The 25,729-nt window shown below is 36.0% G+C and overlaps 4 protein-coding genes across 7 annotated transcripts; 2 read left to right on the top strand and 2 right to left on the bottom strand.

Moving 5' to 3' along the window:
- Nucleotides 1–1,102: 1,102 nt before the first annotated feature.
- Nucleotides 1,103–3,066, top strand: PPCK1 (phosphoenolpyruvate carboxylase kinase 1). Its single transcript, XM_016792408.2, has 2 exons — nucleotides 1,103–2,039; nucleotides 2,453–3,066. The coding sequence occupies exons 1-2, from the start codon at nucleotides 1,262–1,264 to the stop codon at nucleotides 2,497–2,499; spliced, it is 825 nt and encodes a 274-aa protein (XP_016647894.2). The 5' UTR covers nucleotides 1,103–1,261; the 3' UTR covers nucleotides 2,500–3,066.
- Nucleotides 3,067–7,471: 4,405 nt separating this feature from the next.
- On the bottom strand, nucleotides 7,472–11,572 carry LOC103318688 (serine/threonine-protein phosphatase PP1 isozyme 2-like). The gene is made up of 4 exons (XM_008220094.2): nucleotides 11,096–11,572; nucleotides 9,536–10,095; nucleotides 8,904–9,173; nucleotides 7,472–7,710 (listed from the first exon to the last, which is right to left on the bottom strand). Exons 1-4 carry the CDS (start codon nucleotides 11,268–11,270, stop codon nucleotides 7,693–7,695), a joined length of 1,023 nt encoding a protein of 340 aa, XP_008218316.1. The 5' UTR covers nucleotides 11,271–11,572; the 3' UTR covers nucleotides 7,472–7,692.
- A 3,610-nt stretch (nucleotides 11,573–15,182) lies between these two features.
- On the top strand, nucleotides 15,183–18,900 carry LOC103318687 (RNA-binding ASCH domain protein). 4 transcript variants are annotated; one of them, XR_513230.2, is made up of 8 exons: nucleotides 15,183–15,444; nucleotides 15,970–16,113; nucleotides 16,714–16,781; nucleotides 16,888–16,938; nucleotides 17,036–17,095; nucleotides 17,173–17,628; nucleotides 18,217–18,473; nucleotides 18,623–18,900. XR_513230.2 is itself a non-coding variant. In XM_008220093.2 (7 exons), the coding sequence occupies exons 1-7, from the start codon at nucleotides 15,318–15,320 to the stop codon at nucleotides 18,659–18,661; spliced, it is 945 nt and encodes a 314-aa protein (XP_008218315.2). In that variant the 5' UTR covers nucleotides 15,183–15,317; the 3' UTR covers nucleotides 18,662–18,900. The 4 variants fall into 4 exon arrangements, 3 of the variants coding, with proteins under 3 accessions (XP_008218315.2, XP_088899712.1, XP_008218313.2); XM_008220093.2 differs by lacking the exon at nucleotides 18,217–18,473; XM_089043586.1 differs by lacking the exon at nucleotides 18,623–18,900 and having other exon boundaries at nucleotides 18,222–18,594.
- A 3,580-nt stretch (nucleotides 18,901–22,480) lies between these two features.
- On the bottom strand, nucleotides 22,481–24,308 carry LOC103318686 (cullin-associated NEDD8-dissociated protein 1-like). Its single transcript, XM_089043637.1, has 6 exons — nucleotides 24,171–24,308; nucleotides 23,918–24,039; nucleotides 23,645–23,804; nucleotides 23,326–23,570; nucleotides 22,804–23,052; nucleotides 22,481–22,715 (listed from the first exon to the last, which is right to left on the bottom strand). The coding sequence occupies exons 4-6, from the start codon at nucleotides 23,365–23,367 to the stop codon at nucleotides 22,701–22,703; spliced, it is 306 nt and encodes a 101-aa protein (XP_088899763.1). The 5' UTR covers nucleotides 23,368–23,570; nucleotides 23,645–23,804; nucleotides 23,918–24,039; nucleotides 24,171–24,308; the 3' UTR covers nucleotides 22,481–22,700.
- Between the last annotated feature and the right edge of the window lie 1,421 nt (nucleotides 24,309–25,729).

Genomic DNA, 25,729 nt, shown 5'->3' with positions numbered 1-25,729 from the left:
GGTTTCTTACGACATGACTTGATATTCCTTGATGTTGATTATGATTTATCACATTATAATAAGCTCAACCTGTAGCCTGTACGTACGGAATATTTTTCTCCTCTCAATCTTTTCCTTTTCCTTTTCCTTTTTCCTTTTCTTTCCTTTTTTTCTAGTTCCATGTCCAGGTGTTTCGAAGTGATAGCAGACCTCAGCACAGATAAGATAGGTAGTAAGAAGCCAAGGGGCTTACTATTCAGTACAAACTCAGCTATAGAAATTATTCATTTGATACGATCTAAAAGTTTTTTTTTTCTTTTCCAGAAAGAGACTGATTTTATTATAAATATATATTAGTACATTCAGAATTCAGTATGCATAGCTTATCCAAATTTCATAAAAAGCACTGCACCTCAGTTACATACAAATTTTGATTTTTGAGTTTATAATTTCATTTTCTTAAAGGGGAAAACAGTTTGAGAAATGAGTCATATCCCAACTTCATAAACAAAAGAAACTTTAATTACTTGTTTATTTTACCCCCCAAAAAAAAGAAGACGGTCCATGTTTAATTCATTTTTAATGGACTAACAATTCTCGTTTTATTGGTTCTATATTCTAATGAATAGTTGACAGTGATTCACTTGCTGATAATACAATAGAAGAAGTTGTTGTACGTGTACAATGGACATTCGCTCAGTGTGCTTTCAAGTTTTAACTAGAAAAACATTCGTGGTAATTGTTATTAAAGTTGTTTCAAAAATTCGTTTTTATGAATATAGCCTTTTTTCGGGTACTAGCTAGTTCTTGAAAGTTCTTGGAAAAATGATTTTCCCGATTTGGGCTTTCCTCTTCGCACTCACAGAACACCAACAAATTGGGCAGTTGTGACCTTTTACACTAGTGTTACCATATTCATACCGAAACCGAAACCAAAACACACTCGGACCGAAACCCCACAACGTCCAACTGCGTGTATAAATTATAATTGATGAAACAAAACGACGACAGCCGTAAAATTCCTCCAATACTCGTTTGAACCGTTTACTGGCGGTTTAGCTTAAACCTTTACTTGACCCACCAACCGAATATTCCTCCCGAGTATTCCAATTGTTTTCTTCTATATAGCCCACACACCAAAACTCACGAGAACCCAAAAAACCTGCAACAACCAAAGAAACCCCGAAAAACCAAAATTCAGAGGCTCTCGGAGAGCAAGAGAGACAAACCAAAAACCACACACAACACAACCATCAACCTACAGAGCCCAAAATCCCCCCAAATGTATGACACATTGAAGGACTCCTACCAACTGTTTGAAGAAATCGGCCGCGGCCGATTCGGCACAATCATCCGAGCTTTCTGCCCCAACTCGGCCGAGTTCGTCGCCTGCAAAATCATCGACAAATCGGGCCTCACTGATGCCCAAGACCGCGCCTGCCTCGAGAAAGAGCCCAAGATCATGAGCCTTCTCGCTCCTCACCCCAACATTCTCAAGCTCTTCAACGTCTTCGAAAACGACGACTCTTTGGCCATGGTGCTCGAGCTCTGCGAACCCACTACTCTCTACGACCGGATCATCAAGCGCCCGCTCTCCGAACCCGAAGCCGCCTCCATCATCAAGCAGCTTCTCGAAGCGATTTCACATTGCCACAGGGTCGGCGTCGTTCACAGGGACCTGAAGCCGGAGAACATTCTGTTCGACTCCAGGAACAATTTGAAGCTCGCGGACTTCGGGTCGGCGGAGTGGGTCAGTGAGGGAGGGTCCATGGAGGGCGTGGTGGGCACGCCATACTATGTTGCGCCGGAGGTATTGATGGGAAGAGCGTACAATGAGAAGGTCGATGTTTGGAGCGCCGGCGTGATGCTGTACATAATGCTCGGTGGGATTCCGCCGTTTTACGGTGAGTCGGCTTCCGAGATTTTCGAGGCCGTTTTGAGAGGGAATTTGAGATTTCCTCCGAAAGTTTTCCGATCTGTGTCTCCGGCTGCTAAGGATCTGTTGAGGAAGATGATTTGCAGAGACGTTTCCAGGAGATTCTCCGCTGACCAGGCACTTAGTAAGTTTCTTCCCCTCTTTTTGTGCGGTTGAAATATCTTCCCACTTGCTATTTGATTTGGGTATTTTTATTTTTGTAGGATCTCACCTGACCTGAAAGACTTAAACTTTCTTTGATTTTGTAGTATCTTTGCTCTGTTTTGCCCGTGAAATATGTTTCCTTTATTGTTTTAGTCTCTGAAAAAAGTGATGGTTTCCTGCCACGCTATGAAACAAAAATTAGGGATAAGTTTCAGAAAGTTACTCCTTGCCATGTTCAAAATTAGAAATTGTAGATTTTCCTTTTTAGGAAAGAAATGGAATTGCAGGATCATGTTCGTCTTTTTGTCTTCCTCAATTCATGAGTTTTTATTTTTGTTCTAGCTTTTCATTGATTACTAACAAAGTTTTGTTGTTTTGTTTGTGAAATTCCAGGGCACCCATGGATCTTAAGTGGTGGAGAGGCAAATCCAATAGACTGATCTGACTTGGTTCGAAGATATCATATAAAAGCGCACCAGTCAGAGCCAACCCAAGTACATATAACATATATCCCAAGTTCCCAACCATGTGAATATAAGCGAGCCCACTTTCACTCTCTTAGAGCACAAAAACCCTGATGTAATGGATGGATCCAGAGACCCCCTCCCCCCTCTTCCAATCAAGAGCTAGAAAAAGAGAAATAGAAGATCGGTCTGAGAGAAAGATGCCCCTGCACATGAAGCTCTTGGAAGGGTTTTTCTTTTTTGTTAGTTTTTTCTCTTTTTTTTTTGTTCTTCAAGAAAAAAAGAAAAAGAAAAAGTTGTGAGAGAATCTGAGATTGTAGATACATATCATGGGGTTTATGAGGATCCTGTCTTTCCCCGCCTTCTCTGGATTTTTTTTTGGGTCAGAGAGAGATTAGGAAGTGAGAAAGCAAAACCACTCCCATCCCATAGGCTACGGTACTTTATCATCTACTCTTTTTGAGTGTAAAAGCATGTTTTGTGTACGGAAAATGTGTGTGTTTTGAGTTGGAATCTGAGTTTCTTTCTTTTTGTTTGTATGGAGATTGGAATCTGAGTTTCTTTCGTCTCCCTTTCCTGGTGGAATAAAACGTGTCTTTAATGTAGGCATTTCGGTATATGCCTTTAAATATCCATGTGGAATGCAAGCAAGTATGCAACTTTTGTTGGTTTATGCCATTACTTTGGGATCAAAATGTCCATAAATTCTGAAGCTATGTAGCATATGCTTTGATTCCAGTCTCCACCATATTACAACTTTCATTTCATGCCAATAAATGGGTACACACAGGGAAAAAACTATATTATATACCCAATAGCGACATAATCAACGGATATTTTGACTTTTTTAATGATATTTTGGTTGTAGGCCAGGGCAACAAATTTTTATAAATGCTATTTAATAAATTCTGTTTTATATAATATGGAATCTAGCTTTTTGACGAAGCAATGTAGTAACAGTGGAGGGAGATCAAACTCTGATATAAAGAGGCGGACATACTAATAGAGGGAGATCGAACTCTGATGTAAAAAGACGGACATACCAATAAAAGAAGATCGAACTCTAATGTAACAAGACAGGCACGCTATTTTTGAAAACTGACCTAATTGATGTTTGCCGAACCACTTTAGCTAGGTCGACCAAAAAAAAAAAACCCCACTCTAGTTAGTACTTAGTAGTTACCAATGCAGATGGTAAAATTGATAAATAGGACAGGGTCCAAGTGTCATTATTAGAGGGGAACCAGCAGCATGTGAGCTGTCGAACGTATATTGAATCCACCTACCATCTAGGCGGATAGGCATCTACATCTGGACTGGACTGGACCGGACCGGATGGGATGGGACGACTAGGAGATTTGATTAAAAAATTAAAATGATTAATTATGCGAATCCCAACAATAGATGAACCTTGGATTACGGGTGGCGCAACCTCAATAATTTTGCAACTAGAGCCATAAGGGAGGAAGACGTGGCAGACCTTTCATTAATTAATCATCTGTAGAAAAACCGGAGTTTCAGGTAAATTGAGTGGGAATTACGAGGAAGACACTGAGAAAAATACATACACATGCATGATCAGTAAAGGGCCATATCGACAACGCAATTGCAAATTTTTTAATTTGGTGTTGTAAAATTTGGGTTGCCTCGACATATGGACAGTCAACGGTTTGCCATGTGGTTCTACTTTTTGGACTGTGATAAGTCGAGTTGGATATCTCCTTGTTCAGGCTTGGTGGGTGTAGGTACCACCACTTTTACTCTGTTTTCGTTTTTTTATTTATTTCACATAAAATAAAATTCAATGCATGTTGCAATTCTTTTCAACAAAAAAAATACGAATAATGTTATTCTTACTACATTTGTATATTACATTTTTATACTATTTTATATGGCAGCTGAGGTGGACAACTATATCAATTAAAATTATTTAATATTTTCTTTTCTTTTATGATTTATTCTAGTTTTTTTTTCTAATTATCTTAATTAAAATACATTTTATTGATTTAATTGATGTGACATATAATATGGACATACCATATCATGTGGTATAAAAATGTGGGTTAAAAATGTGATAAGTGTAGCATTACTCAAAAAATATAATGATAAATTTCAATGATAATATATCGAAAACAATAAATTTGCAATATATTTTTGTTAGACAGCGCTGGTTGTATAAAGCATAAAGTCAGCAAGGAGCTCAATCGTGTGTCTTGTCCATGGATGGTTTTGCTTTTCGTATAAGGTAAAGAAAAGTTAAGCATAAAAAATTTACAATCGTTTGCACCAATGAATGGTCATCCCTTACGTATCAAGTGGGTCTTGTTGCGTTGCGTGGGAGACCAATTATGTCTTTGATGTGCGAGTTGTTGACATATACATATATGTTTTTTCTTTTTCTTTTTTGAGAAGCACATAAGTCCAACTTATTGTGTAGCAGCACCGCCCCACGCACGGTCCCTTCCCATCCTATATATAAATATATATATATATATATATATATATATATACACATTTAGAGATGGAAATGAAAATGAAAGTCAAATATACGACAAATTATTGAACATTAATTTGTCTAACGCTTTGTTTGGTTTGAATTGATTTTTCACTATATCGAACTCATAAGGCCGCCCATGTACTTGAGCACTGCTTATTCTACAAGCTAGGTCATGTGAAGTTTTCTTCAGTTTGGAATATGAAAAAGCATCTTTTATTTTCTCTAAGGGCGCCCATGTACTTGTACTTGTTCCATGGTCCATGCCTTTGATTCATTCTAGTATAATATAACAAGTCATGTGAAGTTTTCTGTTTGGTTTTCGAATTCATTTAAATAAAATTGGCTAAAACCATGCCTACTTGGATCCATCTAACTCTAAATTAAAATTAACATGTGCTTTGATTCATGCTTTCTCTGACTTGGCTTCTTTTAATCAAATACAAATCATATATAACAGCAAACTAAGGAATGAACTTTCGGTTGACCCAAAAATTAGAGGAGAGAGAACAAACGGCACTACTGACTGATTATAGGTACCATAAAATATTTCAGTTAGGTGACTGGGCCACTATGGCCGGGTCCAATGAATGCATAAACTTTCAAAATGGGCTCACACGTGTTAGCACGTGATGTGAATTGGGTTGGGTTATAATGATATGTACCAGTGCAGATCAATACGTACGCTGGAGCTCCAGATTTCTATGTGGCCCGTCCGTGATTAACTCTGATAAGTAATGCTACTGTCCTTATCATGTGGTGCTGCTGATCTGGGGACCACTAGCACTGTTTACTCTGTTTGCACTTGCAACTTGGGACTCTACCGTCCCATCTGGCTATCTTCTCCCATCCCATGTGGCTGCATCTGCATCGTGCATGCTACCTACTATGCAATTAGGTAATTAGGTAAATGTTTATTTGTCTCAACTCTATATTTTAATTATTTAGATTTTAATTTTTCGAGCGTCTATAAATTGTAAATTTTTAAAAATACAGTGATTTATTTGCCTATATTTTTTTTTCAATGACCAAATTAAATATTTATGTAAAATTTATTGACCAAAAAGTATTTAACCCATCAAAAGTGCGTGCTGTGTGCATCATACTTATATGTATTATTATTTTTCTGAAAAATGTATGTGTTTTCAGCTCATTACTGCAAGTAAGCACCTTAAAAATAAAAAATGAAAACGTTGGGCGCCAGTGGTTTGGCCCTTTTAAAAAATTTAAAACCCAGGCCACAATATAATTAAATTAAGTAGCAATTTGATCTTATTATACAAGTACAAATATAATAATAGAAATTTAATTAATATCGTAAAAAGAGTGGACGTATCCTACACCTACCACGTGTTCCAACGACCGTCTCGTAGTCATATAACACCACCAATGCTTTTCCTACTGTGGTATTATATATGCTGATTGAATTTAATTATAACTTGGTTTTTATTTTTTACATAAACATCATTATCAGACGAAAGCTTCATTATTGCACACACATTCTTTTTATTTTTTGTTGGAATGCACATCCATCCATCGTTAATTTAAAATGCTTACTATGCACTGCAGATATCATATATGATATATATTTATGATTCTTCAGAGAGAGAGAGGGAGAGAGAGAATAGATGTTCTTGGCTGGGCAGGTGAATGACCAGGGAAATCAAAGATTTAATTGAAGCCTTAGCCCACCAACACCAAGAATATAATCCCTAGCTAGCAGAGCAGGCACTGTTAGTGGTGAAAGCCTAAAGTAATTGTAATTCATAACTGAGTCACTCAAATTCAATCAGAGTTAAAAGAGTCTGATCATCTGATCATCTGATGTATGTTTAACTAAATTGAAAAACGATCCATCTTAATGTAACAATGGTCACCACCAAGTGTAATTGGCTTTTAACTCCAGATGCCACCACCACCATAAACCTGGATCTGACTCATCTACTTGTATTCTTAATACAAGGGTTATACCACGCTTACCAGCTCTTACCAGTGCTGTGCTGCCCATAGATATCATACAGATGGGAGGTAGGCGAAGGTACGTTGCTTCACTTCTCCTAGGCTACTGCACAGGTAGGCGAAGGTCCCCCTTACTCCCTATTCTCTCTTAAAGGTTTATAAAGCTCTACGAGAAAGGGTGGGTTAAGAACTACTGATACAGGTGGGAGGCTCACCCCCGTGACTTATGCTAGTATAACTCTTAATTCGATCACAAGACCTTGGTCCTCAAGTGTAGTGTGAAAGTTCTTCACCACCAGGCCAACAAAAATTTAAGGATAAAACACGGCAACGTAACATGCATGAGAATATCTTTTGTTAACAAAACGACTTGAAAATTTCTTTCCAACTCCATTTTGCTGTCCCTGAATTTCATTATAGGCAGGCACCGACTGTTCTGACCTTTTCTTTGGTCTCGGAGAGATTAATAATTCATAGCAGCAAAAGTAGCAGCCATTAGTGTACAAGGAGGAACGGAAGGAGATGCAGCCTTCTACCTCCAAACCCAACTTTATATCATTCTGCATTAGTTTCCAACGATTTTTCCTTCCAAATTTTACAATTTAAACAGATTACAATGAAAATAAATTGGACCTCATGTTTCCCAGTGGAGACCTTGACATGCTCATGATACAAACTGGGCCACGGCACCTCCCATATCTGCCAAATCCAACATCTTACCTCTGCATCAAGGACTGCAAGCAAAAAGAAAAAAACACGTTTGCAATCAAAACACGTACATGTATCCTTAAAGTTCAATCTAGTCAAATCGAAAATGTATTGAATGAAATGCATTAAGAATGGCCTGAAAAGGTAGCTAGCGAAAGAGCTTAGTTCAAATCCAAGTTGCATCAAGAAACATAATACAGATTCATGTTATACCTGTCTGGGGCCAAGGTAAATGAAAGAGAAAAAGAATAAGGAACCTATACTTTTGAATTTCTAGCTGGAATAATTAGCTTATACTTGTTCAGCCAGATTCACCCAAGGAAACCACAAGAAATAATATCACTGGTTGAAGCCTGCAGGTAATGATTTCTGTGATTGCAGGTATACACTCTCTATCTGGGAAAGCAATATCTAACTGGAAGAAAATGACATATTAAAGCTAATATTTTCTCTAAACTCACAATATTATGCATGGAGAAAATCCTTATCCATGTTTAGGGAATGAATCTGAAGAACCCAATCAGATTGTAATCCCTTTTTTTTTTTTTCACATAAAAGATAAATTTCCTCTTTCGGACACCAATGGAAGTTTCATGGCACAAAACTCTGCAAAGGAAAACATCTGCTTATCAGAGAAGTTTCATTATATTGGAATAATGTCCAATTAACTTCATAAATTCCAGGACAACCAGAGTGATTGTTCTATACAAACTGATGTAGGGGAAGCATGGGTGATCCACCAGGTAATTTCTTTAAACTTTGTAAACACTAGACCAATCAAAACTATAGGAAACCAATTACAATAGCATAAAATTCCTAGGAACAAGATGAGAACTTTAATTTTTCTAAATTTTTTTATCAAACCAAATGAATGGATCCAAAAGAACAAACATTAAGATCAAAGCATTTGCTTACATGTTATCCAAAAAATGTGAAAGGAAAAACGCACTTCTTATGCACATTATATTTTTCTTCGTTATACTCTCTAATAAATCTAACACTAGCATAGTGAATTCTCTTTTCCTTTTGCAAAATCAGAATATAAAAGCAAGCACAGAACTGGCATGTTGCGAGCTAAAGCCATAAGATACCAATATGATGTGACAGGAACAAACTAGTGTCAAATTCAAATTTAATCTGTAAATGTCTTAACATGCCATCTAAAACCTTCCTTCACAAAACACAATTTCATTTCTCTTGAGTAAAAAGCTGCATTTACCTTGATTCCTGTTACAGAGTTCCCAGGCTTAGCTGTAGTTGTGCTCCCAAAAACTCCAGTCGAAGTATTTCCAGGCTTAGCTGTAGTCATGCTCCCAAAGTTGAATTTTGACTTTTTATCTGCAGGTTTTAATATTTGGAAAGAGCACATTAATGTCTCATCCACGCTCATCATGGCACCGGCATTATCAAATTCCCCACAATAATTAGGTGCTGAAAATATTGTCACAAGTTGTCGGTTGGCAAATAACTCATACCCATCCTCAACAACCTGTCATCGGTAAAAGGAAAACATAACTAGTTATGTTTAAGCACTGAAATCAAGTAAAATTCCATATCCTCAATAGTCAGTGCAAGACTGTAAAGAAAGAAGCAACATTCGCCAATACCACTACACCAGCAGTGGAGGTCTGGGAGTGTCAGGGGCTTCATGCTTATACCAAAGAGATGTAAACTCTGAAGTTTTAAAAAAAGAACAAAAAAGAACAAAAAAATTAGAACTACTCTAAACCCCCAATATCACCATATAAATTCTGATAGGAGAGGTGTTTGGCTCCCACAGGTATATTCCCTACAGTCCTGCAAGTGTATAGAGGATATGAACTGAAACCAAAAAAATTCAAGCAATAAAACCTGGTGAGCACGACAAACGAGATCCAAATCATGCTTCTGAAGAAACTCCGTTACTGTGTCAGAACCAAATGTATATGAAACTCCCCGGTCATTCCCTCCCCAGCCTTGAACATCTTTACTGGGATCAGACCAGAGAAGATCACAGAGTAAACCTGCGTCTGGTACATCAGTTGGCCGCTGTAAATTTCTGATTTGATCTAAATTCTGCAGCTCAGGAGAAAGACCCCCATGCATGCAGAGGATCTTTTCATCAATCAGAGCTGCCACAGGTAGGCAGTTAAAACATTCTGTGAACGTCTTCCATAGCCTCACATTGAATCTTCTCTTACACTCATCATAGAATCCGTATATACGGTTTATAGAAGCACATTCATGGTTTCCCCTCAAGAGGAAAAAGTTCTCAGGATATTTTATTTTATATGCAAGGAGAAGACATATTGTTTCTAAACTTTGCTTTCCACGATCCACATAATCCCCTAGGAATAAGTAATTGGCATTAGGAGGTAATCCACCGTACTCAAAAAGCCTTAAAAGGTCAGAGTACTGACCATGTATGTCACCTGAAAACCATAAACAGTTCATTTTTAAGAATCCGTGACATTAATAAACCTTTGAAAATTAATGTCATTTATATGAAAACGCAGATAAGTAATTAAAATATCAAGATAAGCATCCGAATGATTAACTTAGCAATCAGACTGAAATTTTCTAAATTATTTGGTCTCCCCAACTTTCCAACAAGAAATGATGAACTGAGCACAAAACATGCAGCTTCACAAAGAGATCATGTACCTGCTCTCTATTTTATACATTAAAATAGCATACCAGAGCTATTATTCAGATTAGGATTTTATTGCTATTTAGAGAACACATAAACCCTAAGTTCCCCCCGTAACAACATCTTATGCAACACCCTCTAATATCTGAAAGATTAAAAAGAATGACCTTTTATCTAAAAACATATCTATACTATACCATAAAGCAAACGCCTGCAGTCAAGCTCAATAGTTCCTCTGATAACTTCTATCTACAATATCGTTTGGCAAACAAGGTCATGCTCAAAATCAGTAACCAGATGACTTTAACCACACAAATGATAATCTTGATGTATATCAAAGTACCAACATTGGCTTAATAATTTATTAACATAAATTCCTGAATGAAGCTCTTAATTATTTTGTATAGGCATCTAAATGAAGTAATTCTACCATGCCCAAAGACAGTAAACCTGATAACAAAATATAAGTAAGGTTAGCAATAACAGCACGATTTTCATGGGTTATTCCACAAGAACAAACATGGGGTTCAGAATAAACCAACTAAAAATGCTCCCATTTACAGCTATCCACAACCAACACAACCGAGTGAGCCCACACACGAACACAGAAAATGGGTTCACATGAAATATTTGAAATACTGATGACCTAGTCAAATCAAAGAAACGGGCTTTCCAATTAGTCACAAATAATTCATAGTTCAATCAAGTGAAATAAACCCACTATCAAAGACTGAAATAAAACGGAGGAAAGAAAAGGAAGGATTTTGGCAAAGGAAAAATACCACAAATCTTGATGGGTGCTTCAAGCTCTAACAAATTAGGCTGTTGCAAGAAAATTTCTTTAGAGGCCAAGCAAAGTTGCCGGATCTCGGACTCAGATAGCTGGACCTGCTTTCCGGGTCGGCCTCGGACTTCCAGAAGACGATTGATTATGTCGTCCAGAACTGATTGGTCCATTTCCTAGGTGCGGTCAATGACTGAAAAGTCAACGCTCTATTGAAAATAATTGAACGACTGAAACATGAAGAGAGAAGAAGCAGAAGGAGAGGAAGAGAGGGAGTGAAAGAAAAGCATGAGCCTTGGTGGGGAACGGTGGGTTTGGTTCTGGCTGTCGTTTTCTGTAGAAAAGGGTGTCGTTTCAGCGTTGGAGAGTGGTGTTTGAAACTTTCTTCTGTTTTTGGGAGTTGGAAGGGAAAAAGTGGGAAATGCCTTTTGAGTTTGAGCAGAGGGAGGAGAACAAATGGGAAAATGGGTGACCCTCATTTTGTTTTTCTTTCTTTTCCTTGTCTACAGAAGAGTGAACAGTATAAGATTCTTTTTTTTGTTTTTGTTTTCTTCTTTTTCTGCTACAAGATGAAAGTGTTCTTTTCAGTGTTGGGTGGGAATTGACAATTGAGTACAAACTTTGCTGTAAAGGAAATACCTTCCTTGAGTTGAGAGTTATTAGATATATTAACTTGGTGTTTTTTTTTTGTTGACATTTGATTCAAACATAAAAGGATATATATATATATATATATATATACTGTCCTTCTTAGGAAACTTCATCAGATTTGCTTGCCAAATACATCAAAACCAGATTTTTTTTAAAGTGATATTTTTTGGGTCTAGTATATGTAATTATGATCGCAATCCCTTTGATGACTGGAAAAACCTCAAATCCTACTACAAATGTAATGTGTCCCCCCTTCTAAATACTAGATAGGTTCCTATAAAAATGACAACAAAAAAGAAGGGAGAAAGGTTCCTATAAAAAGAAAAGAATACTATAGGTTAAAACCAAAAACGAGGCATACTTACAAAAACAACCCATACGAGTGTTTTTCCCACTGTCTTTTGTCTGCTGTCGCCTAAAAACATTAATTTACACATCTCACACAACATGGCCGCTGCTCCATCCTCCATGGTTGGAAGGAAAGCATCGTCGAGGAAGGGGGTTCTGAATTAATTTACCCTTGCTTGGTAGTATTCATTAATATAGGAAGCGAGCTTGGACTTGGCAACTCCCCCTATAACCTATTATATCGTTTTGGGCCTTCTTATTGGTTTCCTTTATTTGGTAATAAAGCTTTTTTCTTTCTAAGCCCATTTTCTTATGGTTCAAAATTTCAAATAGCATTACTCAATAATCTATCTATATATAGCAAAATGTAGAGAATGGTGAAATATTCAAAATACCAGAAAATGTCATTGATTAAGTCAAACATTAAAAATTTAAATTATTAATTAAATAAGGATAATATGGTAAATTACATTTTGTATATTAAAAATATTAAAATTAAAAACAAAATCAGATAATAAGTCATATTTTTATGGAACATAACTACTCATGTTATTTTTTCTTTATACTAAAAATAAAATAAAAAATAAAAAATAAAACCAATCGACACATGCATCAACGTGTGCCATACAACCTCAACATTAGTCGGTGCAATTAAGCTTCCTCTGCAATAATAATATAACAACAATAACCCTAAATACATCCTCACTTGAAAGCATCAAAATAACTCCAAAATCCTCTAGATTCTTCACAAATGCAAATCCTCAAGATTCTTCCTTAGTCGGAAACTCATTAACTTTAAAATCCTATTCACGCAGGATCCACCTTATGAACAATGCAATCTACCACGATCCTCCTGATTAGCTTTAATCCCAATGGTGAACCCATAACGGCAATGTTGTCTTCCTGATATTTACAGGCAAATTAAATTCATAATTATGGAGGTGGGATGGGAAGAGCAGACGAGAAAAATAGATGAAGAATAAAATACAATTGAACGATCAAAGTCACAACTAGGAACTGTAACACTTACACGAAAAAATACATTGCAGGCCGCCAGTCCTCCAAGTATCTACATCCCAATTATATTTAGGGTTAATGACCTAAATGGTTCCCTAATTATCGCGCGATTATCATTTTGGTCCACCAACTAAAATTTTCAATTCAAACGTCCTTAAACTTTTTATAATGTACAAAAATGGTCATTCCGTCAAAGTCTGTGTATTATTCCGTTAAATCGAGGGACAAAACAATATTTTTAGGTGAGTATATTTAGCGGAATAATACATGATTTGATGAAGGACGATTTTACATTATAAAAAATTTAAGGACGTTTGAATTGAAAATTTTAGTTGATGACCAAAATAATAATTTCACGACAGTTGGAGGACCATTTAGGTCATTAACCTTTATATTTATTTTCAAAAGTTTAGACAAACGACAAACAGAAAGAATTAAACATGCACCTACCTAATCAAGTCACAGATTAGTAAAGCATGATTTATAATAATACTTTTATGCACCTACATTTAAGGGACGCATGAGGAGTTTCACCCGCTCCGAACATTGATCCTGCACACAATCAAAAAATAAAAAGAAGCTGAAAACTGAGCTTATATTTCGAGCATCAAAATCACAGATAGGTGTGAGCCATTGGGTGCTCTGGTCTGTTCATCATCATCATCATCATCTTCACATTAATTATTGTTTCACTAAACCCAGACCAACTCCGAACCTTTCTCACATCAAAGAAAAGGTCTAACCGCCATGTTAGAGTACAATACAGATGAAATTAAAGCTCCCGGATCACAACTACATGTAATGAATGCTTCAAACAACATTTATAAATGATAACACTAAATAACTCAGATTTGTTTTAAGAAAACTTGACAAACAGCTGTAACCGAAAAAGAAAAGAAAACGGGGAAAGCAATATAAGCAATACCCACCCGCGTGATACCAAATTTAGAGCGAGGCCCATCACCTAGTAGCCCAATCTTGATGATGTCCCATTGTATATCACTCAGTAGTCAGTACTCTAATTGCCTGAAATCAAAACGATGGTGCAACCAATATAAATAGCATGCTATTGCCTTCAAAGAGATGAGAGTCGCATTGAAACTGCAAAAATAAATACCGTACTGCCTTAGCAGCTTCCTCAAACCACAGTATAGCTCATAGGATGCAGATGAGAAAGAATAACAAAGGACTACCATTTGTACCCGATGTACAGGAATATGTATAGCCAAGAGTTCAACAAGCTGCTTGGCCTTGACAATAATATCTGGGTCAGTTGTCCTGGATGTTTTGATTGTTATGTAACCAAAAACCTGACCATGATTAAAAAGTAGAACAAGTTAGTGTTTGCATCAAATCGTACATAATTTGAATTGAACCCCGATCAATCAAGAACAGATTTCCCAAATATCAATATTTCATATTTACAAATTCAACATTTCTCAAAAAACAACATTTATCATGACATACCAAATTCAATCTGCATGAAATATCATACTCTTCTAAAGCAGATTTCACCATCGGCCAAGCATCGTGCAAATATGTTCCTGCACGAAAAGATGCAACGGCTCATAGGTAAGAAAGAATTCCTTCTTTTAAATAACTACACCATTCACTAGTAAGGTGGTACCCTCGGGCTAAGCATTTAATTTCATACTAGGATGCTTTCACCATCACCTCATCTGAGTGGGCTAATTACACCAACAAACAAGAACAGTTATGTCACATATCAATGACAAAAACAAGTAGCCCACCCCATTTCAGAGAAAAAGAGTTTATCATGAGCATAAGTTCCAGCCCAAAATCCCACCCCAGGGACCAAACCATCCCCCACCTCATGATAATTTAGTTTAATAAACATTTTTATAATTGAATTTTAAATTCTTTTAAATTCAATTCATTTTCAATTTAATTCCGTTTAATTCCAATTACGAGTTAATAAATATATCATAAAAAGAATATTGAACAGGTTAAAAACCAAAAGGATTAAAAAAAAAACCAAAAAACCAAAAAACAAAAAAACAAAACTATAGGTTAAAACCAAAAAATAAGCATACAAAAACAAAACATGAAAAAAGAAGGCTTTCCTAATTATTGACTCATCAAAATCATTCCCGTAACTAATAAGTTTATCGGAGATTCTCGGAAACAATTAGCAGCGAGAGAATCAAACTGCCTGTCCCTTCTGAAGAATCAAAGAAGCAGAAATGAGAAGAGGGCATTCTTCTGGGAATTACAGAAACCCATGTTTGACTATGCACCAGCCATGGGCTTCGTTGCTGGTTTATGGTATCAAGCGCATCGAAGGCCGGACATGGGCCGCTCCTATTAGAGGTTTGAACCTTAAAACCTCTGAATTCAGTTCAAAATTTCAATACCCGTTTGGTTTTATTCTCATCATCTTTGCCGTGGAAGTATTAAGCTTTGAACTTTTGAGAATGTGGTCTATTTGCCAGCTGGGAAAGAGTGGAAAAGGAGAGGGTGAGAATATTGAGTGTTAGAAATATTTTATATATTGGGAACTGAACAAGTAGAAAGCTTTAAGTAAGCTGCTAATTTTTTAGTTTGTAAGCTTTTGATTTTGAGCAAAAGATTGGATTTTTTGGTTAACTCGCTGAATTGTCCGCTGAACGTCTAAACTACTTAGTGGGATCTCAATCTTCTCTTTTTATTCTTTAAAAGGAAAAAGTTTAATGTAGGATTATCAAGCATTACTGTTGTTAAATTGGTTTTTTGCTCTTCAATTTTGATCTTTTTTTTTTTTTGGGTACTCTTGTTATTATGATTATATTCATTGCCATTATAATTTTGAACTTTGAGACGAGCCTTTTTCTAAAGCCTTGAATTTGTATTTTGAAGGGCGCCTTTGGATTCATGCCGCTAGTAAGGTTCCTGATGAGGCTACAATCAAAGCAATGGAGGACTTCTACAGGGAAATTTATGCAGTGGATGGAATCACTGATCTTAGATTTCCAGAACATTATCCAGTTTCAAGACTTTTAGGTATTCCAAGTTTGGTACTTTTTGTGATGCACGTTCCTTGTGTGTGTGTGTGTGTGTCTGCACACAAATTTGTGGATGTTAAGATCAATCAGATAATTGGAAAGAAAGGATGAAAATACCCAAAGGCACCCTCACATGTCATGCTTATACCAACTGGATTTTGAGTCGGCTGGTTCAAGTTGTGTTGCTAAACATATTTGCATGTGAATTAATTATTAAGCTCAGGAATATGTAGCCTTTTGGAAACTTTTGCAACTAAAGTTTGAAGTCTCTTTATTCTAAGATGTTTTACTGAGGCTGTTTCTTTACTTCCCTTTTTTTGAGAGGTGGGGGGATGGCAAAATACTTCCATAGTAAAACTTCTGTTCTGTATAGCTTTTATGACGGTTGTTTTAAACGTTCTTTGTCGTGCTTACCTAGGTGGGTTTCTCTTGTAGACATCTTGTGCTTTTGGTTTATGACTCCATGTTTTGTTGATAATTCCATAATTCTAATATATAAAAATACTGAAGTTTCTTTGGATATTATGTTTCTCTTTCTTCGTCTATATCTCTCTCTCATGCACACAAATTTTGACATTCGGTTTCATCTTTGACATAGGGTGTGTTGAAGTGGTTGGATGTGTTAGACGTGAAGAACTAGCATGCTGGGAGATGGTACCTGAAGGGGTGGGCTACCTATTTACTTATGACCTTTTTATTTCATAATATAGCAAGGTGATGATTTCATGGGCTCCAAGACACTGTTGATTAAGCTTTGACTGTTCATATGCAGGTGAGGCTGGAAGCACAAACTGATTTATGTTGGCTTTGCGAGCAGCCACAGGTGTGTATTTTCACACTGGTCCATTTCTGGCTACTCCTGTGATTTGAAGAAGTAACCATTTTATATAATAAAGCTTTTGTTTATCTGATTAATGCAGAAATTGTTAATTCCGTTTGAGATGCGTGGGTACCAAGGTGTTTATAACTTGGAAAAGAAGGTGCATACACTCTCTCTGTCTCTCTGTCTCTCTGTGAGTATATTTTGTAGCGGATCTAACTTATTTACCTGTCTCAGATATATGAAGCTGCCATTAGAGGTCTTACCCCGGTTGAAGGTCCCCTTCCAGTAAAATTTTTACTTCCATATCCACAAGATCCATTTTCATTGAAACCAGGGTCTATCTCTGCAAATGTCCCAGAAACTAGAACTTCTGAACTGGAGAGATCTTCAAGTCTCACAGCAGCCATAGCTGGTGCACGAGCAGCAGCTACACAGTTCTCCAAGAAAGTTCAAGATTTTGAAACAACTCCCCAAACCAATACAGCACAATCTGTAAGGACACTTCCATTAAAGTGTGAATCTTTTGAAGAGGATACAACGCCATCTGCTAACTTAAGTGAGACCTCTAATAAGGGGGCATTAACATCAAATAACAAGGAGAAAATAAGTCCCATTAAGTCTGAGGGAATCACCAGCCCCAGTCAACCTTCTTCTGGAGGTTTGAGACCTCATCCTGGTGCACCTTCTAAGGTATGCAGTTTCTTCTCTCAGTTTTGTAGTATACCTGAAACAAATGCATGCACACTTTGATTCCATTATAAGAATTGTGTGTGAGGTCAATGTATTTTAATATTTTATAAGGTATGGTTTCATTTTAATTTGATTTTTATGCATGACTTTGACACGTAATACTAGCTGAAATATGACAATTTTGGCACATAAATTTGTGTGCTATTTCACTGCGGTACTGCATCAGTTGTGCTCTTTGATGCTCTACTGCAAGCTGATTTTGAGTCTATACTAGTAACCTAATTCCTTCTTCACCTTCCTTATCAACATATTTTCTTATTGCATAATTCCACTGCTTGCAGTACAATAATGTCCTTTGTTCTAGTTCATTCTGTTCCCCGGTTTCGGGAATTAAAAAATCAGATTTGAATTATTTTATTTGTGAAATCTGGTTTTGTATTTTGTGTAGCTGTTTGTAGTATTTGATTTGAGGTTGGGTCATTTTAACCAAAAGGCATTACAAGGCTACATAGAATATATCTGGTTGTGGAGTGAAGACAGAACTATGATAGAATTCTTACTTTGGTTTGTAAAACAATGCATTGGTAGGGCAGCATTTCACCTAGAGGGGAGCACATGAAGCGGAAGAGAGACTGTCCGCATGAGTAATGCAAACATTGGTGATGATCCAATGCCCGAAAGCCCTCTTGGTTGAAAACAAAAGGCTCCTCAAAGTGGAAAATAGGCCTTTTCATCTGATATTTGTCAGCTGTGGGTTTATTAAGCGTAGGCTAGCTCTAGTCACCTAATTTGGATCCTCTTTGATGTAACCTAATATTGATGGTCAGGATGCAATAATAAACCTGGTAATACGTGGCGCTTGTGATGCCATCTTCTTTCAATTGTTTTATTGTGCATATGTTGAAACTCTTGATGTACTACTGTCAATTAGTGGAGTGTAATAATAGCCATTTGTGAATTGCCTGACCTGAAGACTTTTGTCAATGAATTTTAGATTTTTGCTGCGGCTGTGAGAGCACTGAAGCCGTCATGAGATTCATATATTCTTGGAAGGTGGAACTCTGTTGCAAAACATGACCCTTTCGTTTGCAGCACCAAGCTGTTATGTCAAATTGGAATGCTTTTCTACATGGCCTGCATTTTATTGTATATGCAATATGTATACTGGGAGTGTTTGGGTAGATCTTGATGTTAGTTTAGGGGAATGGATGAGGTAGGTAACTGCATGATTGTCAAATTTGAAGTAAATGCAATATTTTCTTATTTTCTTCTTCTTGTGTTTGTGTTTTTCAAGTATTATTTATATCTAGTGGAGTGGGTGGATATTAATTGAATTGAAATGTGTATCTTCTGACGGACACGAGTTCACCACATGATACTTGTTTTATTTATATAAATCGAGCAGGAGCAAGCAGCAAACCCCATAGTCCATAGATACATATAAAGTAGATGATACATAATCCATTTGCAACAGAGCTCCATCCAAATGGGTGTTAGTGTTTCATATTTGTTGTTGTTGGTGGTGAGTTTGTTAGTGTTGTTGATTAATGTGGGAGTGGGACTCCCAGCAGCAGGATCAGGTTTTAAAGAGAGGGTGAAGGCCTCTGATTCTGAAGCTGAAGCAGAAGCCGAAGCAACAGCAGCTTCTTCTATGATAACCAATCGCTTTCGATCTCCGCCGCCGCCACCTCTGTATAGTCGTACTCGTGGCCATTTTGCCTTAATACCTCCTCCTCCTCCTCCAGAGGCGCCAATGTTGCCACCACTGCAGCCATCTCCATCATCAAACTCATCAGCACCACAGCCGCCGCTGCCATTTCAGTCACCATCACTGCCATCACCACCACCACCGTCACCACCATCGTCATAGATAGATATATATATATATATATATAGCTAGTTATATAGAGGATAACTGAGCCACCTTGTATTCTTTCATCTTCCGCATATTATCAAACAGATTATCTTGCTTGAGGTTCCTTAATTGAACAAAAACGAAAAACCATGTGTTTCCTCTCTCAACTCAACTCTCAAACACTCAAATGTCAAACAAATTCAATGATGGTTGTAATTATAAAATTTACAGTTCGACTGGTGATTGATTAACAAAGTGGCAGCTTAGCTTCAGCCTTCGCTCAAATTTTGGGTGAAAAATGGTTTGTCCGCAGCATTGATTGATTATGATGTGGATGTGAGTGGAGTGAGGAGGCATATCATCTTTATCAATGCTTGCTATTCATCCTCATTCACTCTCCTCTCCTCTGGATCACTTCTTGTTACATATCATTAATTGGCTTAAATATTTCATCCACCCTAGTACCCTCCTTTTGCTATCGACATTAATATTTCCATCAGTTTCTTCGGCTCCCTTTGTTCAGTTTCAACCACAATTCTCACACACTTGTGGCAACAAACCATACAAGCAGGTGGTGGAGATGAGATGAATATCTCTGAGTTTGAAATTATTTAATTCATATTTATTTGAATAATGAGACAATAATGTCGGCAATATCGACGTCATATGAAGGTGATATTGATATTGTATGCATACTGATATTGATATTGTATGCATACGTGATGCAATGCAATCTAATAAACACACGGATGATATTAATTCAGCACATAATTAATAGATCATCCGATGAAATGGAACTCTCCTTTCCTTTTATTTAAGCAAGGAAAGGAAGTGTTGTTTCTATTTATTATTATCTGTACAATTTGAATGAAAGCAGACGCATTTACCAAATTCACACTCTCCCAGGACCGCCTCTTCCTTGTGTCTGCAGGTCTCGTCACAGTTTGGTGCCCATCTTAATGACTTCCTTCCATGCCATGTCCTGCTTAAGGACTTACACAAGCTTCATTTGCTATTTCCTACAGTATATGTATATATGCCATTGCCAATATAATTAGTAGATGGACTCGAAACCAAGATGCCAAACTGGGGAGGCCGCGCGGCTATTCGCCGTTGTTTTTATAAATTTTTTTTTGGAATAAATAGTATAGCCGCGCGGCTATACTGGGTCCTTTTTTAATTTGGGAGTTTCACTAAAACACCCAAAATGAGGGCTGGAATTATAAAAAAAAAAACCCAACACCCAAAACACTTTATAAACACATCCAAAACCCATCATTACACACACTCAAAACCCATTTATAAATACACCCAAAAAATATACAATTGTTGATTTTGGGTGTGTTTCTATGTTTAAATAGTGTTTGAGTTTTTTTATAAATACATGTATAGGATTGAGTTTATTTATAAATTTTTATTTTTATTTTTCCCTTTTTTTTTGTTTATAGATAAGAGTAGTTTATCACATTATCTATTACTATTAGGCCATTGCCCGAGTCTCTATTGTCCCTTTTGATTTTTAACTTTTCCGTTGGTATTATCCATTTACAGAATTTAGTATTTTCCCGTTTAATAATCGTATTATACACGTATATATATATTTTTCAACAATACTTCCATTTTTTGTACACGTGTTAAAGGCTCGGTAAAATACAAGTTCTTTTATAAAGCAAACATACAATACATGTATTGTATACGTACGTACATATTTTTCATATTTAATACAAGTGTTTTTTACAAAGTTTTCAATAATACATACAAAATTTAAGTATTATACACATAATTTTCACATATTATTGAATAAAAATAATATATATTAAAATTTTAAAATAAAATATTATAAAATATTATATAGTGGCTGAACTTTTCAGTTGTAACTTGTGAAAATTATAATTTTTTAATAAATAATACATTCACGCGGCTATACTTGTGTTTTTTTCTTTATTTTTTATAAATTGTATAGCCGCACGGCTATATGTTTGAAATATACTATATTGGCCAGACGACTTACTCTTTTTTTTTTTGGTGTCGCAGCGCGGCTATACTAATTTTTTATTTTTAAGTGTAGTATAGATGCTCGGCTATACTATTGTTTTACTTTTATTTTTTAGTATAGCCGTCCGGCTATACTTATTAAAATTTTCTGACATATATATACTAAGTCTCTTTCCCTCTCCAGCTTTATTCCCTTCTCTCTTCGCTCTCTCCTAAATGAAGGACAATGAAGACAACTCCTCCCTCTACCAAATCCACCAATTCCAGTTCAAGATCACTCACTTAGGATTGGATTAGATAAGTCGCTAAATCTAAGGTATTTTGAAGGAGGAAATGAAGGTAGATGTGAATGATTTTCCATTTTTTGGGGGATTAGGAGGGATTAATTATAAAATGTTGCTATCCTACAATTTTGTGGGGATTAGATGGAATAAGTTTTCTTCATGAGTAATCCATCTTCTACCTTCAACTTGGTCTTTTTTCTTTTTTTCTTTTTTTCCTTAAACATATGCTTTAAATATAAGGAATTATCCAATCCAATCCAATACTAGTTATCAAACGAGACTTAACAGCTAGTTCAAGCCTCAACTAATTAAATATGTAGTTTGGTTAGACATTATTTTTTTCCACCATTCAAATTTTCTTGTCGACTTCTAGAATCAAATTGAAAAATTATTACGTTTTATAAATTACTCTTGGTATTATTTAATGAGTAAAGCCACAACAATCCTTTAAACTAGTCTATTATTTTTACGAAACAATCTTATTTTTCATCATATAGAACCAATTTCATCTCATGAAAGGCCAAATGATGTTAGAATCGAGTTATTTTTGAAGTCAGGGAAAAAAAAAATTTAATTTGTATAGCCGCACGGCTATACTATTTTTATTTTTATTTTTCAGTATATAGCATAGCCGTTCGGCTATACAATTTTTATTTATACTTTACGTATAGCCGCTCGGCTATACATAAAAATAAAAGTACTCGGCTATACTTAAAAATAAAAGTTAAAAATACTCTTTACTCATAATCGGCACAGGGTCATTTGACCAGATAGCTTAAGTGCAGGAACAAGTTTTGCAGGTTCAATAAGTGCAATTTTACCCAGACATTCAGCTGCTACATTGCGAACACCCTCATCCTCGCTTTCACAGTGACTAAAAAGTAAATTAAGTATCTTCTCTCAACACTCGAATCCTGAAACTCTGCTTTATCTATAGACTACCTTACTATGACCTGAAAAATGGTTGAAAATAAACTTAAACCCAACAGAAAAAACATTTCAGTATACAAAATCAAGCTCTTAAAGTTCAGAAGAATGCACCTCCTTCAGAGAATGAAGCAAGAGATACTGTTTTGTCTGTTGATTGTCAATCTGGTCCAAAATAAAATGCAAATACTTGAGCAGGTTACCAACAGCAATATTGCCAACAGCGTAGGAGGCTGCAGATTTGATGTCTTCAAAAGGAGATTGAAAGGACTCAATGACAATATTCTCTATATGGTCATGGGAGCTAAGATCTTCCCTCTTTCCAATCTCCCCGAGACACAGCAATGCAAGGTGCTGCTTAGCCTATATCATATGAAGAAAGCAATTATACTGGGCTCAAATAAAAGTTATATAATAATAAAAAAAAACAATAAATCAACTAGATTCAATCAATCTACCCCAAATTTATAACGAGAGTTTGCCTACCACCAAATTGCCTTCATTTTTTAAGATTACCAAATAATAATAAATCGTGAAAAGTTAATTAGTCTATCCCTATTTGCTTACAAAAACCAAAACACTGTCATCTGAAGATAACCCTAACTGAGTTGTTTTCTTTGGGCCGGGGGGACTTACTGAATTTGTACTGCTGTCATCTTTGAGAATTTCAGTTAGCATGTTCAAGGTAGATGAACATTGCTGATCACCAGCAGCAAGGCAAAGGACAGCCACACATTGAGCTATTGAATACAAAGCTTGTTTTGCAACCCCACCTGACTGGGGAGATGGTTTAGCACTTGATAGCAGAGAGTCTAGTAAGGTATCAAAACTTGTGTTTGCAGAATACACCAATTGAAGGAAGCAAAAAAGTTTTGTAAAGCCTGCAATATCCAACAAAGAATGTTCTCAATCAGAGTTTCTAGATCAAGACAACCAGTTAGATAGATAAAATTACCAAAAGGGCTTGCCCCGGAAGCAATGAGCTCTTAATTAACGTTAGTGCTTGCGGAAGAAGTTTGTTTCTAACAGCCAAACCAACAACCGGGCTTGACCTGTCTGCCATCAAGGTGCAGCAGAGTTCCAGGGCGAGGGCCGTCATATGCAAGTCCGAATCACTGGAAATGGATATCAGATAGACACTAGGGTTCAGAAACTAAACCACCCAGCCACCAATCACACAAAAATTTGAAAAGAAGAAACTAAAATTGGTGGAAGTAGCAAGAGAAACCTTATCAGTGTGGCAAGTTGTACAATAATAACTTCATAAGCAGATGAGCCAATTTTATCTCCATAAGCAACAATTAGGGAATTCAGGGTCCCCAATGTTGCCTGTCTTAGAGGCCGATTAGTCTGATTTCCACAAAGGCAAAAAATATTAGGATTAATTTCATAGGTCTTTGAGTGATTCTAAGAAAAAATTTCATAAAACATTTTGTAAAAAATATTATGAATTCAACAACAAATTAAGTAAATTCCCATACCTTCCTTAAGAATGCAGTCAACTCTGCAATCACTTGCTCCAACACACATGATAGATCTATTTTCAGTGGAGAAGCAACAATGACAGCAAATGCCTGGATGCAAAACACTATAAGGTCTTAGAAACTTAACACATGTACATAATAATACAGAGTACTCCCAAATGTATGTATATCTTCAGAAAAGAAAGGCCAAAAAATGGACATCAGCCGCCCGGCTATACTTATTTTGACATGTTGGCACCTAATCTCTTTTGGGCGGGTTTTATTTTTTAATAAATAGTATAGCCGAACGGCTATAATCTATTTTTAATTGTTTTTAAAAAAACTAGTATAGCTGGACGGCTGCACTTTTTTGTTTTAAATATTTTTTAATAAACAGTATAGCCGAACGGCTATACGCTTTATATATATATAGTGTGATCTTTTTTTCTTTTATATTTTTTTTCCTCAATTTTCGTTTATCGATAAGAATAATTTAGAGCATTATCCATTACTATCAAGCCATTACCCTAAACCCGCTTGGCTATACTCGGTTCTTTTTTGAATTTTTATTTTGGGTTTATATCGGGAATGAAAAAAATTGAATAAACATAAATAAAAATAATAAAAATAAAAGAGACAGAACGTCATGTAGTCCTTCAATAGGCCAGGAAGGAAGAAATATCAACATCTTTTATATTGCAAAAGTCTCATTGAAAGGTTAGCTTGCAAAATTTCTTTTATATTGGCATTATTGTAATATTATTAAGTAGTCCTTTCCCTTGTTAATATTACAAGAGGTATGATCAAGTTTGAATTCATTTGTTGTGGACATTTTCTCGTTGGAATATATAATGAATAATTTAATTAAAGAAAATGCAACAGGAAATAAACAGGACAGGAGTTTTTGGCCTTTTTCTTGCCGTCTAAATATTTAACTTAAAAAGCAGTGGGGTTTAGTCAATGAATCATAAAATATTAATTTTCCCTTCTGCTCATCACACGAGTAGAAGTAGGGATGGGGTTTTGTCTATAATCCATTCGTGTAGAGTTTGATTATGATTTATGATTTACAAAGCACAACAAAATCAACGGAAACAATCCATCCTAAATCTTCATAACAATATTCAATGGGATGAAAAATAAATAAATAAATAAAAACAAGCAGTATATAATTTTCCTCTTGACTTGTATCCTTGGAAGGACCAAGTTGACATAGTCAATGGAATCTTATTCAACAATATATAATTTTGTATTTTCCTTAATTTCTGGATGCTAGACCTTCATATATATATATATATATATATTAATTTTGACTGTGTGGGAGAGAAACTCCAAAGAGTATAGTCAGCAAGTCATGACTATTGCACCTAATAAAGGTGAAAGTTTTTCATATTATATACATTGCCATTACCAGACAAAATGAGTACATATGGATTTATATATATATATATATATGTATTTGAAGCATTACAAAGAAAGAACTCAAACCATAATTAAGTAGCTCAAGTGACTGTGTGAACTGTGAACTAACGATGGCTCCTTGTCGCTTGTTTTTGATAATATTTCCAATTGTTGGT

Source organism: Prunus mume, linkage group LG1, assembly GCF_029339155.1.
Source record: "Prunus mume cultivar Tortuosa linkage group LG1, ASM2933915v1, whole genome shotgun sequence".
Taxonomy (NCBI): Eukaryota; Viridiplantae; Streptophyta; class Magnoliopsida; order Rosales; family Rosaceae; genus Prunus; species Prunus mume.
Note: the sequence above shows the minus strand (reverse complement) of the source record. Positions and strands in the feature narration are given on the sequence as shown.